We start from the raw sequence: 17916 nt of genomic DNA, 5'->3' as shown, positions 1-17916 counted from the left end.
TTGAAAAATAAAAGTCTTTATTGTGATAAATATCAAATTTTTAATAAAAAGAACTGAAAATTTTCAATTGTTTGAAAAAAAAAAACAACAAAAAAAAAAACTGGATTTTGTCTACCTTCATCAAATTTTTTCCTTAATCTGTTTCATTAAATCACACCCGACTTGTCTCCATTACAGTCTTAAACTAAAAAGGATAGGTGCAAAACATTTTCATCAGTTTGTTTTATCTTTTATTTCCGAAGCAAAACAAATCATCGTCCAATTTTACTCCCTGATTAGATTAATTATGCAGCTGGCTGTAGAGTCTGTCTACAAAAATACTCTTTTGGCCATTTCTAAATCATATAAATCGCATTGCCAACAAAAAAAAACAACATATTTTATTATGCGAAATGAGAAATATTCTTTATGAAAGATTATTACCCTGTTGCATTAATCAAACTAATTATCAAAGCTAGCAACAATCAATAGAAAACATTTCTAACAATACTCTATAATAAAGTCGATAAAAATCAATTCCCGGTACAAAGCTATAATTGCGGGAACATGGGCCTGATTATATGTATAGGGAATGTTTCCAGTGTCTATAGAAACGCTAACAAATATTTACCAAGGAATGAATTTCAAAACGTACGAGTGTCGTGTGATTGGATATTGCAAGTGAGAAACATGAGACATATGGCAATGTTTATTATTTCTTGTTCCGTGACAGTTTAGAAAGGGAAATTGTGTGCATGTTGACATTTTATCTAGCATTTTGAATAAAGCACTCTGATTGGCAATTACTTGAGGCATTATCACTCGAGTGCAGAAAAAAACTGTTCATCAAATGACAGTTGTTTTTCTTCTTCTGACTTATTGCCTAGTTGGTAAATGCTTCACAACACTGTATTGTAAAGGCTGTACTTTTTCTATTGACCATAAAGGGCTCTTCAGGCTCGGAACAACAATGTAGGTCGCTAATGAAAATGTTTTGCGCTATATCAACATTCTTCCCACATTGATATTGGCTTCTTTACAAGTGATAAAGTTTATACATGTGCTGGTTCAGAGTTTCATTTCTATTTGTGAAGGAAAAAAAAAAAAACAAAAAAAACAAAAAAACACAGAAACGTTGGAAGTTAATAATTATCTATGAACAAACGCTACACGTGTTGTTGTTGATTTTTCTTGTTTATTAATTTCTATTTGTGAAAATTATGCAAAGAGTATGTCCTAGAATGGATTGCTAGAAACTACCGTATGTCTGATTACAAAAAAAGTGAAAGTAAGTCATACAAATCTGGTAAATGCCCTGCCAATTAAAGTTGGCAAAACTCAGAAAAAATTACCAGGCAAAAAATCTCAATTTGTCAATAAAATTTTGTAAAAAAGGACCTTAAAATTATCAAAACTGAAATGATATGCTGACACGTCATGATTTTCAAACAGAATATACTTTTTAAAATTATCAGTAAGTTAGCTTGTTTTAAAATTTCTAGGTCTGTGAGTGCATTTTTCTACTAAGATTTATTACAAATGAAAACAAAAAATCTTTTACAATAGTTATTTAACAAGTGACTTTTGGCTACAATGTTTTTAAATGCTGCATGGCACATTTCTTTAAAATTCTTAGAAAATATTTCATTTCACAATTATTACAGTTACAGAATCAGTACAAGTTTAATACATATGTGAGCCTTGTCATATTAAAAGGGACCATCCAGAAGATTTTTTGTTTGTTTAAGGTAGCTGATCCAGAATCACAAATCAGCAATTTCTGTGTGATTACATACAGTATTCCTGTAAGGCAATTCTGCAGTCTTCACAGGTGAAGTGGTTCAACGCAAACATAAATTTCCATGAAAAATGTAGAATGCCAAAATTGCATATGAAGATTATTTTATGGTTGTCACTACAGGCCAACCACTTGTAGGTAGTAGGTATGTCAGTGTCATACTTCTTATATGCTTTTCTGATCTATATTTTTTACTGAAGAATAAATCCTAAACATATGGGCTTTCCTTGACTAATCTGTATCACAAGACAAGATACTTTAACATAAGTTTTCTTTGACAACAGAGTGTGTTAAGAATCTATGAAAACCAGGCCTTAGAAAAACTGGAAAAAAGATGATCCTTTTTAAAGTTACAAATTGTGTATGCCAACATTAAAATGTTGGGTCCCTCAGTGCTAGCATGAAATGTTGGGTCTTTCAGTGCTAGTGGTACATGTTTGGTCTTTTAGTGCTAGCATGAAATGTCGGGTCTTTCAGTGCTAGTGTTACATGTTTGTTCTTTTAGTGCTAGCATGAAATGTTGGGTCTTTCAGTGCTAGTGTTACATGTTTGGTCTTTTAGTGCTAGCATGAAATGTTGGGTCTTTCAGTGCTAATATGAAATGTTGGGTCTTTCAGTGCTAGCATTAAAATTTTGGGTCTTTACGTGGTAAAACCCAAAGGCTGCATTTTAATACCTGTATTCAATGATTTTCTACATAAAAATAGAATGTTCAATATACAGCTGTTGTATATAAATGTATTCAGTTTAAAAGGAAATATTCAGTAAAATAATGGAACTAACTTGAAAAATACAAAATAATATTACAGTCAAACTTTGTTCTCTTGAACTTGACAGGACTGTCAAAATTTGTTCGAGATATTCATAGATCAAGTCATTGAAAATTATATATATTATAGGGATTTTGTCCATACCTGATGATGAGTTCAAGCAAAGGAAGGCGTTCCAATTATCCTAGTTTGAGTGAATGAAGTTTGACTGTATTAAACAAATATTAATCTAATACCAATACACTGCATTAAGAAAGTAACTAATGCAGACTTTAATAAATTATATTATCAATACTCTGTTGAGGTAAAGCCTATTAACATACACCAGTATTCAAACTGAAAAAAGGTTACAAAGGTAGGAATGAACACTGGCATCTAGAATTTAAGAATTCACAGAATCACAGTTTAAAAACTTAATTCTGATTTCACTAACAAATTTGTTCTTCATAAAAACTGATCACAGGTCATGTTACATACACAAACTTATTACATATGGTAAAAACATGCTACATTATTTCATGGGGTGAAAGAAAACTAAGCCTTAAAATAGTTTTGCTTTCGCCCCACTGAAAATGAACTAGAGATTCAAAATGAGGCACATGGACGGCAATGTTGGTAAAAAGAAAGACAACAAATATTGTAGCATAAATAAAATATGGAAAATAAACTCTTACATATTAAGGTAAATAATGTATTTTTTAATTATAGCTTGTTCTCTTGGTTTTTATTTTTTCCTTTTTTTGCTACAACAAAAGTACTGAGAAAGTGATGTACATGTATCTTAAAAACAACAAAAAATCAACAAGAGCTCCAGAAAACAAGGAAATATATGCCCAAGTTTAAGATCAGGGGGGGGAAGTAAAATATAAAGTGTTTCTGTGTTGTGTGTCTGGATGGGGTTGATAGTGGAGGGTAGATTGGTAATGTGATGACCGGCTGGGGTTGAGACCGATGGGAGGTTTTGTGCCATGTTGTTGACCAGATACTAAAGCATATGAAACTAAAAGTGATCTTGTTTTTTTTGTGGTGGGATGGAGGAAGTTTATAAGAAGGGTCATCTACTGACTACAGGTGATCATCCTGTGAGGATTAACAACTTAAGGGCATACCCTTTTTACTGAGTGGAACAATTTTCAGTTTCAAGATCACTGTGACCTTGACATTTGATCTACTAACCCCCAAACAAGAGGACCATGATGGTCCTGAATCGCTCACCTATCCCCACATGACCCAGTGTTGAACTGAGTATGACGTCGTTATTTCTATAATTTGACATAGTGACCTAGTTTTTGAGCACATGTGACCTAGATATCATCAAGATAAAAAATTCTGACCAATTTTCATGAAGATCCATTGAAAAATATGGCCTCTAGAGAGGGTCACAAGGTTTTTCTATTATTTGACCTAATGACCTAGTTTTTGAAGGCACATGACCCACTTTTAAACTTGACCTAGATATCATCAAGGTCAACATTCTCACCTATTTTCATGAAGATCTCGTGAAAAATATGGCCTCTAGAGAGGTCACAAGGTTTTCTATTTTTCGACCTACTGACCTATTTTTTGACCGCACGTGACCCAGTTACGAACCTGACCTAGATATCATCAAGCTGAACATTCTCACCAATTTTCATGAAGATCCATTGAAAAATATGGCCTCTAGAGAGGTCACAAGGTTTTTCTATTTTTAGACCTACTGACCTAGTTTTTGACCCCACGTGACCCAGTTTCAAACTTGACCTAGATATCATCAAGGTGAACATTCTGACCAATACTCATGAAGATCTCATGAAAAATATGGCCTCTAGAGAGGTCACAAGGTTTTTCTATTTTTAGATCTACTGACCTAGTTTTTAACCCCACGTGATCCAGTTTCGAACTTGACCTAGATATCATCAAGGTAAACATTCTGACTAATTTTCATGAAGATCCATTGAAAAATATGGCCTCTAGAGAGGTCACAAGGTTTTTCTATTTTTAGACCTACTGACCTAGTTTTTGACCGCACGTGACCCAGTTTCGAACATGACCTAGATATCATCAAGGTGAACATTCTGACCAATTTTCATGAAGATCCATTGAGAAATATGGCCTCTAGAGAGGTCACAAGGTTTTTCTATTTTTAGACCTACTGACCTAGTTTTTGACCCCACGTGACCCAGTTTCGAACATGACCTAGATATCATCAAGGTGAACATTCTGACCAATATTCATGAAGATCTCATGAAAAATATGGCCTCTAGAGAGGTCACAAGGTTTTTCTATTTTTAGATCTACTGACCTAGTTTTTAACCCCACGTGACCCAGTTTCGAACTTGACCTAGATATCATCAAGGTGAACATTCTGACCAATTTTCATGAAGATCCATTGAGAAATATGGCCTCTAGAGAGGTCACAAGGTTTTTCTATTTTTAGACCTACTGACCTAGTTTTTGACCCCACGTAACCCAGTTTCGAACTTGACCTAGATATCATCAAGGTGAACATTCTGACCAATTTTCATGAAGATCCATTGAGAAATATGGCCTCTAGAGAGGTCACAAGGTTTTTCTATTTTTAGACCTACTGACCTAGTTTTTGATCCCACGTGACCCAGTTTCGAACTTGGCCTAGATATCATCAAGGTGAACATTCTGACCAATTTTCATGAAGATCTTGTGAAATATATGGCCTCTAGAGAGGTCACAAGGTTTTTCTATTTTTAGACCTACTGACCTAGTTTTTGATGGCACGTGACCCAGTTTCGAACTTGACCTAGATATCATCAAGATGAACATTCTGACCAACTTTCATAAAGATCCCGCAAAAAATGTGACCTCTAGAGATGTCACAAGGAAAAGTTTACGCACGGACGGACGGACGGACGGACGGACGACGGACGCCGGACACCGCACGATCACAAAAGCTCACCTTGTCACTTTGTGACTGGTGAGCTAAAAAACAATAAGGGTCATCTTCTGACCACCACAGGCAATCATCCTTTGAAGTCTGAAGACCAAAGCATTCAATAGTTATCGAGTCAAAACCATTTTTAGTTGTGTGGTCATTATGACCTTGACATTTAACCTACAAACCTCTTGAAATATAAGTGTCATCTTAAAAACTAACGCAATCATCCTATGAGACCAAGTTGTAGTTTGTCTGAATTCTATTTATAGCAGTCAAGAAAATTTGTGATAGGTGTTTACAGAGGTTCTGTCAGTTTTCTTACTTTGTTTTTCTTTTGGCAGTAAAACTGAACTTTGGCAAAAGAAAATTCTAACTATTCTTAAGTTAATAACAAAATAACAAGACGTTCGTTTAACATGTTGTTTCTTGATAAAAAAAAAAATGTGTGAAAGTAGTGAGTAATAATACATAGAATATATATACAACGAAAAAAGTTGATATTAAAACAAGGAATGATGATCAAACACAATATAACAGACTAAAAAAAGAATTGAGCATAATGGTAAACAAGAAACACAAACAGGGATTAGTTTCCTATTAAATGATCAAAAGTCTAACAAGTCTCTCGGTGAATGTTCATGCTCATCAACAAACTGAATGCACAAAATATCCTTACCCCACCCACTGTTAAATTTGATCAAGATGGCAGATAGCCCTCTTCATTTCTTTTTCAAACATTTCAATTTCAACATACTTAAGTTTAACAATCGGGTTACTATAACCTAAAACATTGTATTTTTGCAATATATTTCCATAATTTTGTAATTTTAATTTTATTTAAAACAAAACCAAAAGGTGTGCTTTGATTAAATTAAGCAGGATGAAGGTGGATTTTGTCTAAGGGTATTATGTCTGACATTTGGTGGGCATTTTGAAATCAAACATATTAAATGACTGGCTAATTTGGGAAAACATGAAGACCTGACTGGTTGCAGCATTTTGTCAATGCTTTGATGTGTGGTATTTTTCATTATGTAACCTTTCTACCATGTAATCTTAAAAAGATATATGGTGAGTGAGAATACAAAATTCCTACAACAAAAAGTTGTAAGATGAAAAAATCATTTCATAAAGACTTAGGTAAAAACTTAAGTATTGCTAGGATTAAACAGTCCCTTTAAAGATATATTATGATTTGAAAACATCAGTATTTACCATACAGAATCTATGCATACATCGAATATACATGTTTGTGTGTATAAATTATATAAATTGTTATTGCAGTCTTAAATATGCATTAAGTTTATCATATCACAGCTGAAATTTCAATTTTATTTCATATCACGAAAGTATTTTTGGGAAACAAAAGGGCATAGTATATCTTCAAATAACTTAGGAAACATGTATTTATCATCTATCAAAAACAAACGGGGTTTAAGGCTGCCAAATTTATTAAATGTAGCTAATACTGCTAATAAGTTGGTTCATTTAAATTAATAATGCAAGCCTAAAATACTACACAATTTGCATGGAGGTAAACAAGTATAAACATTTTAGTATTATATAATCATGTCACTGATTGCTGAACATTTTATTGTCTTCATTTATTTATACCCTTTTTGTAAATAAATAGTCCTGACAGTTTTTTTCAGTTGCAGATTTTGTGTGTAAAACCTGTCTAGTATCTTGTTTTTTAAAGAATTGTTTCATAAGTTCACACAATCACTTCAAATATACAATTTTTGTCTCATTTTCTACAAATGTTGCAAACAAAAATTCAAGAAACAGGATTTGAAATGCAGATAAAAATGTGTACACCAATCAAACAACTTGTCACATAAAAATCTCTGTTATGCTGTTACACTGAAATAAATATCATTTAACTTGCAGCATCGTGCCACCAATCAAAACGACTGTTATATAAATCTCATAGCATTACCCTAATATTTGCAGTACACTGCACTGCAAACAATCCAAAAAACTCAATGGAAAAGTGATGATGATACACGATTCTAGTCTACAGGACAAGCAATTTTTTCAAGTTCAAGAAGAACACTGAGCACGACAAAAACTGCATAAAGCACGAGCATAGCTCCGCCCATTATTTTAGTCATTTTCCACTTGGAGGCTGCTATCACAACAACTACCACTATAAGCATTGCAAATAATAGCACAATAGAGCAGGCTAGTCCGTTACTATCAACGTTCACTGGTCTCCCTGCGTAAACAGCATTATAAAGTAACCATGGAATCGGCAGTCTGAAATTTAAAACAAAACTATGTTTTACTTTTGAATGTCACCGAATGTCAAGAACAAAAGGTTTTCGTCTACAGAAAATGCTCATTACATTTTTTTTTAACTTGATTATTTAACTGCAATTTATATTTACATGAACTTAATTTAGCAGGCTTGTTAAGAAAGCTTTATGCTTAACTGAGTTTTCTTCCATCAGCATGGGTTCAAAGTTATCAAGTTTAGTTTGAAGACCAGTCTCAAAACTCCAGCTTCTGATTGGTTGTTTCTGAGCACACTTATGAAATTGACCAATGGCAGGGTTGTATTCTCAGACTGGTTTCAATGCTCTCAAAACTTCAGACCCAGGCTGGTATCTTACAAGGAGATGCAGTTGTGACTTGTGTCATCTACATGTAACATTGTTGAGAGATCATGACTGATCCATTACACCTTTCTTCTATTTTGTCTTATATAAGGAAGAATAGTTGTCACATATATGCAGCCTTGACCCATAAACTGAGAATCATCTTATCTGAAAACTGTTAATGCAAATATTCAGCTAAAGTGATACTTTGTACTTATTTTCACTCAATAAGCTATAGTTTTGTATCTGTCACCAGTTCTGTTGTTGTTATGTAGCACCATACAGACGTATGTGTTCTTTGAGTAATGGCACCTTCACAAGACAATTTTTAGATAGAACCGTAAGACCGAAATTGCTGTTGTTATGTTTTAATGACTGAGGACAGGATAAGAAAACACAGACTGAAATATTTGTTCTTTAAATGCGACACATTGTTCCGTTAAAGAGAATTTATTACCAAGTTCTCCGAATATCCTATGCATACAAAGAATATAGACAACACAAGAAAAATGATATGAGTTAGACCACTGTGACCCTGAACTCTGACGTATTGCACCAGAAACACAATCTTGTTATGATAACTATTCTTCCTTATATTCTCTATATTTGTTATGTTGAGACACGCAAGAAACAAACACAGTGAAATCAGTTAAGTGTATCTGCAGAGCAGTGAAACATATCCACCGCTGCTGACAAAAAAAACAACAAACAATTAACTAATCGCAGAAATATTGTCCAGTCTATGGCAGGGGCATAAAAAGTCACACAAAGTATATGCAGAAGCCAGGTAGGGATAAGTGTATACTTGTGAAAAATACTTACCCAACTGTGATATCAAATATATTACTTCCAACTGAGCTAGAGACTGCCATGTCACCAAATCCTTTCTTAGCGACGATTACACTGGTGATGAGATCTGGTATGCTGGTACCTGCCGCAAGGATGGTGAGCCCCATCACTTCATTAGGGATCCCAATAGTTTCCCCTGTTTGGTTTGCCCACCACACCATAAGGTATGAGAAAATAAATATCCATACAATACTTCCAAAGAAGGTCACTGGATACCACTTCTTCTTCTCCTAGAACATAGTAACAGAACAAAGTTAAGCAGGTAAAAGTAAGTTTTATTTAACATCTCATATAATCAACAGGTTAAAGCCCTATGGCCAATACCTCCCTTATAATGCCAATACTGCCTTACGGCACACCAGCCCTGTATAATTACCTCTAATCTCTAACTGATGTAATTAACTAAACATAGTTTTTCATGTAAAACTGATGTAGACCTTCACCAAAAAGCAACTCAGGGGAGTAGTGGTCTAGTGGTTATGGTCTTGGCCGCTCAATCCAGGGGTCATGGGTAAGCAACCCAGAATGCAGTTACCTTGGTCTCAATGACAGCTGTCTATATTTACCAATTTCACATTCTTAACTAACTTGAGGAAAAAACAATTTTCTCTATTTTGTATAATGACCTTGACCTAAACAATTTGAAATGCAACAATGCAACCAAAATCTTTGGTCTCTACAGAACTTATAGCGCAAAAACCATTTTTTCTATTTATTCACTGATCCAAGCTTGGTCACTGTGTAAGTACTAAAAGCCATATATCTTGTAGTCTTTTGGTAATCTGCTTGCAAGGCTACATTTCCCAACGGTAGTTTACATTTCTACCATGTTGTATTAAAATCTTTAAAGCCATGTTTAAGGTATGACCTCCAGCGGAAGGAAAATGTAGAAGCAATATAATATAGGTAAACATTTCTGCTGTTTTATTGAAAAAAATCTAATCTGTCTTAGATAAGGTGTTCTGGACAGACGGACAAACAATGCAAAACTTAATTTTCTCTGCTTACAGCACACAATAAAAATAGTGTTTCACAACCTATCCATCAAGCAGTTCATGTGCTAGTTCCTTTAGTATAGATAAACTTCATATTAAACTTTTATGAGATACAACAAGCACATCTCTGCTATATTCTTGTCAAAAGAAATTTATTCAGTTGTGTGACCAAGCTTAGAAGATTTCTTGCAGTTATTGATTAACATTAGCTTGAAAGCTGTTAAAATATCTTCAATTCAGCCACTTGATACAGATTAATAGCAGAATTTCATTATGTTTTATTACTGCCATCAAAATTTAATTGAATTAGCAATATAAAAATTAGTAACAACTGTTATCCTCCAGTACATCTTACAATATCGTCAATAAAACAAAGCTGCAGATAAGCCGTGTACTGTAAAAGCACATATTTTCGCTGGGTCAAAATTTTGCAAACTTGAAATTTTGAGTATTTTCACGAGGTTTAATATTCGCCATATTGTAAAAATGATATCAAACTTGAATTTGAATTTTACTAATGGTAAATATTTACGCGAGGATTAATTTTCGCAAGATGTAGGACCTCGCGAATATAGCAAAAATTAAGCCATTGCGAAAATTTCTGCTTTTACAGTATGTAAAACTTAAAGGTGTGTCAACTGAACCGATATTAGGTACATTAGTTTATAGCAGTTGCAAATAAATTCAAAATGCAATATGTGTATGTATTTATACGGTAGAATATAAATCCTATTTAAAGGCATCTTAACATTTATCAAAAATTATATTCATTTCTTTTAAAAACTATTCAACTTCATCTTCAAAGTAGGTACTTGGCTTTATCCGGCAACAGACGTCTTGCTGAGATGTTGCAACCGTATGCAGGTAACTGTGTCTGAATGTTTTTGGTTATAATATAAACAAGATTACCCTTAGAATTAACAACAAAATCTGCACATACACTTTAGAATTTTAAAATTCACATTGAAAGGTAAATACCCTTTGAAAAAAATATTACTGTAGCTTTGACCTGTGTCTCTGATAAAATATTTTGTACAGTGTTTCCTGTTACAGATTACAGTTGAACATATCTTCCTCGAGATGTGCTACTCAATATCAATTTATCCATTAAAAAAACAAAACAATGGTACAGTCTATTCAAATAAATGAATCAAACCTTGATATTTGTTACATATAATATAAAACAGAGCTAAATTTTCTCTCTTTTACATAAACTTACTAGTTACTAACAGATTGTAGAAATTCTAGAGATTGTGTTCTTTATAAACAAACACTGCTAAAAAGTCATGGAACCACTTTGACATTATTTATTAACAAAATTTGTCCAGTCAGCGCAAAAAATGAATACTGCACTGATATCTACTTTAGCCTGCTGGCAGCAAGTGATTCTGCCTTTGGCGACCAATGTAGATGTCCGTGCCAGCTGATCATGGTCTGCACTGCTTGCTATTCGTCAGTAAATTTTCAGTGAACAATTCTTTGAATAATAAGTGGTACTGCCCAAACTGAATGATGGTCCAGTCCATTTAAGAAATTTAGCAGGCTAAAAGTTAATAGGAAACTCAACAATTTTTTGTACAGAGGTGATAATTAAGCACAAGATCTCTCCAAATTTCATTAAATTTGACATAAATCTTTAGGCTTGCCCCTTTTAATGTCTCGACTTCTTACCTCTCTACGTGTGTCCGGTAATGTCAGCCACATAGGAAATATAAGTGGAGCTAGAAGAACGTAGGTAATTCTCTTGCGCCACTCTGATGGCCACGATAGATCCAACGGCTCATCTCCATCATCAGGCATCTCATTCTGATGTGAAATGAAAATACAAGTATGTTACAAGAGAACTTATACATGAACATTACACTTCACCTCTTCTAGTTTCTGTGTAGGGAGGGTTTTTTTTGTGTGAAATTTCAAAACTTTAAAATCATACTTAGACTGGAGCAGAACAGAGTGTAAATAACTTAATTTAAAATCATCCATACTTTGGTTTAAGGAGAAAAGGGCAATAACTGTTAAAGAACAAGAGGGCCATGATGGCCTTATATCACTCACCAGATTTGATCTGGCCTACTGACCTAGTTTTTGACCCCACATGACCCAATTTCAAAACTGACCTAGAGATCATAAAGACAAACATTCTGACCAAGTTCTGACCAGGTTTCATGAAGATAGGATCATAAATCTGGCATCAAGAGTGTTAACAAGCTTTTCATGTGATTTGAGCACATGACCTAGTTTTTGATCCCACATGATCAAAAAACAAACTTGATCTAAAGGTCACCAAGACAAACATTCTGACCAAGTCTCATGAAGATAGGGTCATAAATGTGACCTCTAGAGTGTTAACAAGCTTTTCCTTTGATATGATTGAATGACCTAGTTTTTGATCCCACATGACCCAGATTCAAATCTGACCTAGAGGTCATCCAGCAAAACATTCTGACCAATTCTCTTGAGTTTCAAACTTAAAATGTGGTTTCTAGAGTGTTAACAAGATTTTCCTTTGATCTGGCCTAGTGACCTAGTTTTTCACCCTACATGACCGTGTTTCGAACTTGACCTAGAGATCATCAAAATCAACATTCTGACCAAGTTTCAGGAAGATAGGGTCATAAATGTGGCCTCTAGACTAGAGTGTTAACAAGCTTTTCCTTTGATTTGACCGGGTGACCTAGTTTTTGACCCTACATGACCCAGATTCAAATCTGACCTAGAAGTCATCAAGGCAAACATTCTGACCAATTCTCATGAGTTTCAAACTTAAACTGTGGACTCTAGAGTGTTAACAAGATTTTCGTTTGATCTGGCTTAGTGACCTAGTTTTTGACCCCAAATGAACCAGTTTCAAACCTGACCTAGAGATCATTAAGACAATAATTCTGACCAAGTTTCATGAAGATAGGGTCATAAATGTGGCCTCTAGAGTGTTAACAAGCATTTCCTTTTATTTGACCAGGTGACCTAGTTTTTGACCCACATGACCCAGATTCGAATCTGACCTTGAGGTCATCAAGACAAACATTCTGACCAATTCTCATGAGTTTCAAACTTAAACTGTGGACTCTAGAGTGTTAACAAGATTTTCCTTTGATCTGGCCTAGTGACCTAGTTTTTGATCCTACATGACCCAGTTTCAAACTTGACCTAGAGATCATTAAGACAAACATTCTGACCAAGTTTCATGAAGATAGGGTCATAAATGTGGCTTCTAAAGTGTTAACAAGCGATTCCTTTGATTTGACCGGGTGACCTAGTTTTTGACCCACATGACCCAGATTCAAATTTGACCTAGAGGTCATCAAGACAAACATTCTGACCAATTCTCATGAGTTTCAAACTTAAACTGTGGTCTCTAGAGTGTTAACAAGATTTTCCTTTGATCTGGCCTTGTGATCTATTCTGACCCCACATGACCCAGTTTCGAACTTGACCTAGAAATCATCAAGTCCAACATTCTAACCAAGTTTCATAAAGATTGGGTCACACATGTGGCCTATAGAGTGTTAACAAGGCAAATGTTGACGGGTGACGCACACTGCATGACGATGGATGCCGGACAATGACCGGTCACAACAGCTCACCATGAGCACTTTGTGCTCTGGTGAGCTAAAAACTTAGTGCAATCTTCTCCAGTGTTACATACATATTTATAGTACAGTGTAGCAATAAAATTCACCATTCTGTACAGACCAGTGCTTCTGAATTTTTTATGAAGGGAACTACAAAGAATCTCTTGCCTAATGGGATTCAACTGCAATATTTTTTCCTATGAATTTTTCCTAGACACTAACCAGATGACATTTTTAGTTTCAGTGTAGTCATGGAATAAAACACTTATTGTATGGTGATATGGGTAGAAATCCTAATCTGGTCCTGCTCCATGAACTTGGATAGTTACCTCAACATCATACAATAAGTGTTTAATGTATTAAATTTAATAATGGTCAAAGAACTACAATCAACTGGGCAAAATAAAATCTAACCCCTGAATATTATGCATACATTTTGTGTGGATTTTTATTAAAAAACCTCAGCAGAAATATCAATATTTAACCCTTATGCTGGACATAATTGATTCTGCCTTTGTGACCAGTGTAGATCATGATCAGCCTGCACATCTGTGCAATCTGATCATGATCTACACTGTTTGCCATTCAGTCAGTATCTTTTTGCTCCCCTTTTTGCAGAAAATGGTACTGTCCAAATTGAAAGATGGACAAGTTCAACACAGAAATTTAGCAGGGTAAGGGTTAATTGGTTCCTACAGGTAGAGCCAATGTTACAATGACCTACTCCTAGAATCAAATATCCAGGTCATTTGCAACTAAATATCAATATTGGTGGCTAACAAAATGTTGTGTCATTAAATATACCTAAATATACCCATAATTTGAAACATGAACATTTCAAGTAGATTCTGTTTGCTAAGTTGTGATAAATAAAAGCATTTCAAATTGACTAGACCTACCTTTGTACTAATTTGTAACATATAATCCATTTTTCTCACAATATTTCTCTCCTTTACAGAAATTTGATATAAGTAAACATTTAATCCTTACAATAGGTTTTAAAGAATACAGTTTATTAAAGAAGACATTAACTTATAGTAACAACATTTTTTAAATGAAAATTTAATGGACATTCTGCCTCAGAAATACTCAATGCATTTGAACTATGGTATAAGCAATATCAACATTTCAATGTGGATTTTACATTATCCATTTTTTTGTCACTTTTCACTAATTTTAACAATTCTTCATGAAAGCTGTACTGAACACAAGTTAGAACTATTGGAAACAGCTGAAACAGCACAAGGTTTCTGCAACATATCACAGGTAGTTTAATTAAGATGACCACATTTTGGTAGTAAACTTGTAGTTGGTTTTCCCTATATATAACTTATTTTCTCTGTAGTTTATGGTTATTTTTAAAAAGGATCTGCCAAGGTGTTGTTCATCCCCTTCAGAAATGGCAAGAATACAAAATTTCAGCTTTGCAAAGGTTAACTGTATAACGGCAGTATGAAAGTCACAATAGTTACTGTTTACTGGAAAAAGGTTTATAAGAATAATAAGGGGCCTCTGTGGCCGAGTGGTTAAGGTCGCTGACTTTAAATCACTTGCCCCTCATCGATGTGGGTTCGAGCCTCACTCGGGGCGTTGAATTCTTCATGTGAGGAAGCCATCCAGCTGGCTTACGGAAGGTCGGTGGTTCTACCCAGGTGCCCGCTCGTGATGAAATAATGCACGGAGGGGCACCTGGGGTCTTCCTCCACCATTAAAGCTGGAAAGTCGCTATATGACCTATCCTGTGTCGGTGCGACGTTAAACCAACCAAAAAAAAAAAAAAAAGAATAATACATCACTTATGTCAAAGTTTTTGGATGAACATTCAATAAAGACAAACAAAAGAAAGATATTTGGGAAAATACCTCTGGACTTTTTGCACCCTCTGGATCTGATGAAGATTTTGGAGAATCAACATTTGTTGTTTCCGTGTTATTGCTGAAGCGAGTTGATGAGCTTTGCATTTGTATTCTTTCCTCCTCAATAGGAGAGCTTGTAGACTTAGCAGGGGAAACTACTCTTGTTGAAAATTCTGTCTGATTGGCAGAACCTGTATGTCCATTTGAGATAGCAGTCACTTGCATTTGTTTTTGGTTACTGTTTTTATCAGGACTGCTATGGAAACCTCCATTATGGACTTCCCCGTTTGCAAGAGATTCTTGTGATTCTCCATTTGTCTTATCTACATGGGCTACTGCATGCAGCTTCATTGCTTTGTCCTGGATATGATCTGAAACAATGAATTTATCATCTTGAATTCACCAATCAGAGAGATGCATTCTAAAATACTAAAACATAATGTCCACTTCCTGTTGGATAAAAGCACTTCAATTTTACCACAATATGTCTGCTATAGGTTTTTCAATTTTTGAATCACAGAAATTATCTAAGCAAGAGTCACAAAAAAAGGAATTTAAATTATTCTACATAAAATTGTTAATTGTATTTACAATATTCAACAGGCCTGAAACCTAAGTTCTAATGTAACTGATGGAGTGTTTAGCTGTATAGCCAGTCAAGACTGAAGTGGACACAAGATGTGATTCAACATAACCCTCAAAGCTGTGAGGCGTACCAAGCACACAGACCTACCGGTACCCATTTTTATTCACCGTATTATAGATCATAATGTTTATTTACAACTGTGAGAAGTTTCGTTAAAAACTACATAGTAGAAAACTTTCTGTTCACTAAAATACTCTCAACATTGTAATTTTCCCGTAGACTCCCATTATGAAAACATGCATTATGTCAAATTGTTTTAATCCGTCTAGCAAAAAATCAAGCACATGACCCTTTTTCTTTTATTTGCCAAATTTTCTAAGAATATTTTGAAGTTTTGAAAAATCAAGGTTTAATCAGATGCTACATTGTAAAAAAAAATTGTTCTGAATGTGCAGAACTGCCTTAAGTAAAAGTACAGAAGATCTATCAATAAATGTATGTGCATTATCATATCCCATCCACTTACTATAACAAGAGATCTAACCTGCATTTACATTTTTATTGATTGAGCTTCAAACACCTGTGGTATAAAGACACTGTCCATTCAATAAAGTTGAACTCAATTAGTGAAGGTAATACCTGCTGCCTCATTTAGCTAAGCTTAATGAGTAAGCTATTTTATTAGCAAAATGACTTTAAAAGATATAACCTGGTACTCTTGAATACTGTGGAAACATTTTATTTCATGTGCTTGGAATTTTGTTGTAATATTGGCAAAAAATGGCTATTTCATAGCAGTATACCAATCCATGTAATTAGAATTTTGAAAATAAAATTTTTAAGAATTTTACTTGCACGCTTGGATTTATTTCATGGTTTGACATAACCATGGAATAAAAAAAAATCCCCACCAAAATGAATGATTTCACAATAGTCAGCTACATAGATACTTTTTATGCTAAGAGTATGTCTTTTTGTATTCAGACTTTTGAGCTTTGCACAAGAAGTGCTAATCTGCATTGGCATTAAGAAACAGTTGACCAGTTTTTTTTTTGCACTACTAGGTGACAATATGGTATAAATGGTTGAAAGGCCAGGCAGAATCTGGGTAGAACTAACCCTTTGCTGGAAGGGTAGCTGGATGTCTTGCTCATAATTATGAAAGAAATATTAAGGATAACTGAATACTTCAACTTCAACGAAGTACTCTCCAACGCCTCTGTGGACATCGACTGGAGAGGGAATACATTCAACCAACTAGAAGATGCTTTTGTAGAAATGTGAATGTCTCCCCCAAAGCATAGTAGTAATAGGCAAAAAGTCAATAGGGGACAAGAGGGAAAGTCAAAGAGACACTAATGGTTGGCTGCAACAGGGATCATCTTCTCAGCAATTCCAATCATCCCATGAAGTTTCATCAGTCTGGGTCTTGTGGTTCTCAAGTTATTGATTGGAAACTGTTTTCTATGTTCTGGCCAGTGTGACCTTAATCTTTGATCCAGTGACCCAAAAGCAATAAGAGGTCATCTACTCTGCAAATCCAACCATCCTATGAAGTTTCAACATTCTGGGCCAAGTTGTTCTCAAGTTATTGATCTGAAAGTATTTTCCATGTACAGGCACCTGTGACTTTGAGCTTTGTTTGAGTGACCAAAAAAAGCCAAAACAATAGGGGTCATCTACTCTGTTATCATCCTATGAAGTTTGAAGGTTCTGGGTAAAATGGTTCTCCAGTTATTGATCAAAAATGAAGTGTGACAGACTGATGGCCCCTGTGATCTTGACCTTTGATGGAGTGACCCCAAAACTATAGGGGTCATCTACTCTGTAAGTCCTATCACCCTATGAAGTTTGAAGGATCTTGGTCAAATGGCTCTCAAGTTATTGACAGGAAATGGTTTTCCATGTTCTGGCCCCTGTGACCTTGACCTTTAATAGAGCAATCCAAAATCAATAGGGGTCATCTACTCTGCATGTCAAATCATCCTACAAAGTTTCAACCTTCTGGGTCAAGTGGTTCT

The 17916-nt window shown here is 34.8% G+C and overlaps 1 protein-coding gene across 6 annotated transcripts in view; it reads right to left on the bottom strand.

The window, feature by feature from the left end:
- Positions 1 to 75: 75 nt before the first annotated feature.
- The window catches only part of LOC123565265 (sodium/potassium/calcium exchanger 2-like), a 67759-nt gene continuing 49918 nt past the window's right edge, over positions 76 to 17916 (bottom strand). For all 6 annotated transcript variants that reach the window (XM_053550165.1, XM_053550164.1, XM_053550167.1 and 3 more), the window contains 4 exons: positions 15316 to 15680; positions 11553 to 11687; positions 8860 to 9116; positions 76 to 7696 (listed from right to left, as the gene is read on the bottom strand). In XM_053550165.1, the coding sequence (XP_053406140.1) occupies positions 7450 to 7696; positions 8860 to 9116; positions 11553 to 11687; positions 15316 to 15680 (1004 nt within the window). In that variant the 3' untranslated portion in view covers positions 76 to 7449. The remainder of the gene's footprint in view (positions 7697 to 8859; positions 9117 to 11552; positions 11688 to 15315; positions 15681 to 17916) is intronic.

Source organism: Mercenaria mercenaria, chromosome 8 (assembly GCF_021730395.1).
Source record: "Mercenaria mercenaria strain notata chromosome 8, MADL_Memer_1, whole genome shotgun sequence".
Taxonomy (NCBI): domain Eukaryota; kingdom Metazoa; phylum Mollusca; class Bivalvia; order Venerida; family Veneridae; genus Mercenaria; species Mercenaria mercenaria.
Note: the sequence above shows the minus strand (reverse complement) of the source record. Positions and strands in the feature narration are given on the sequence as shown.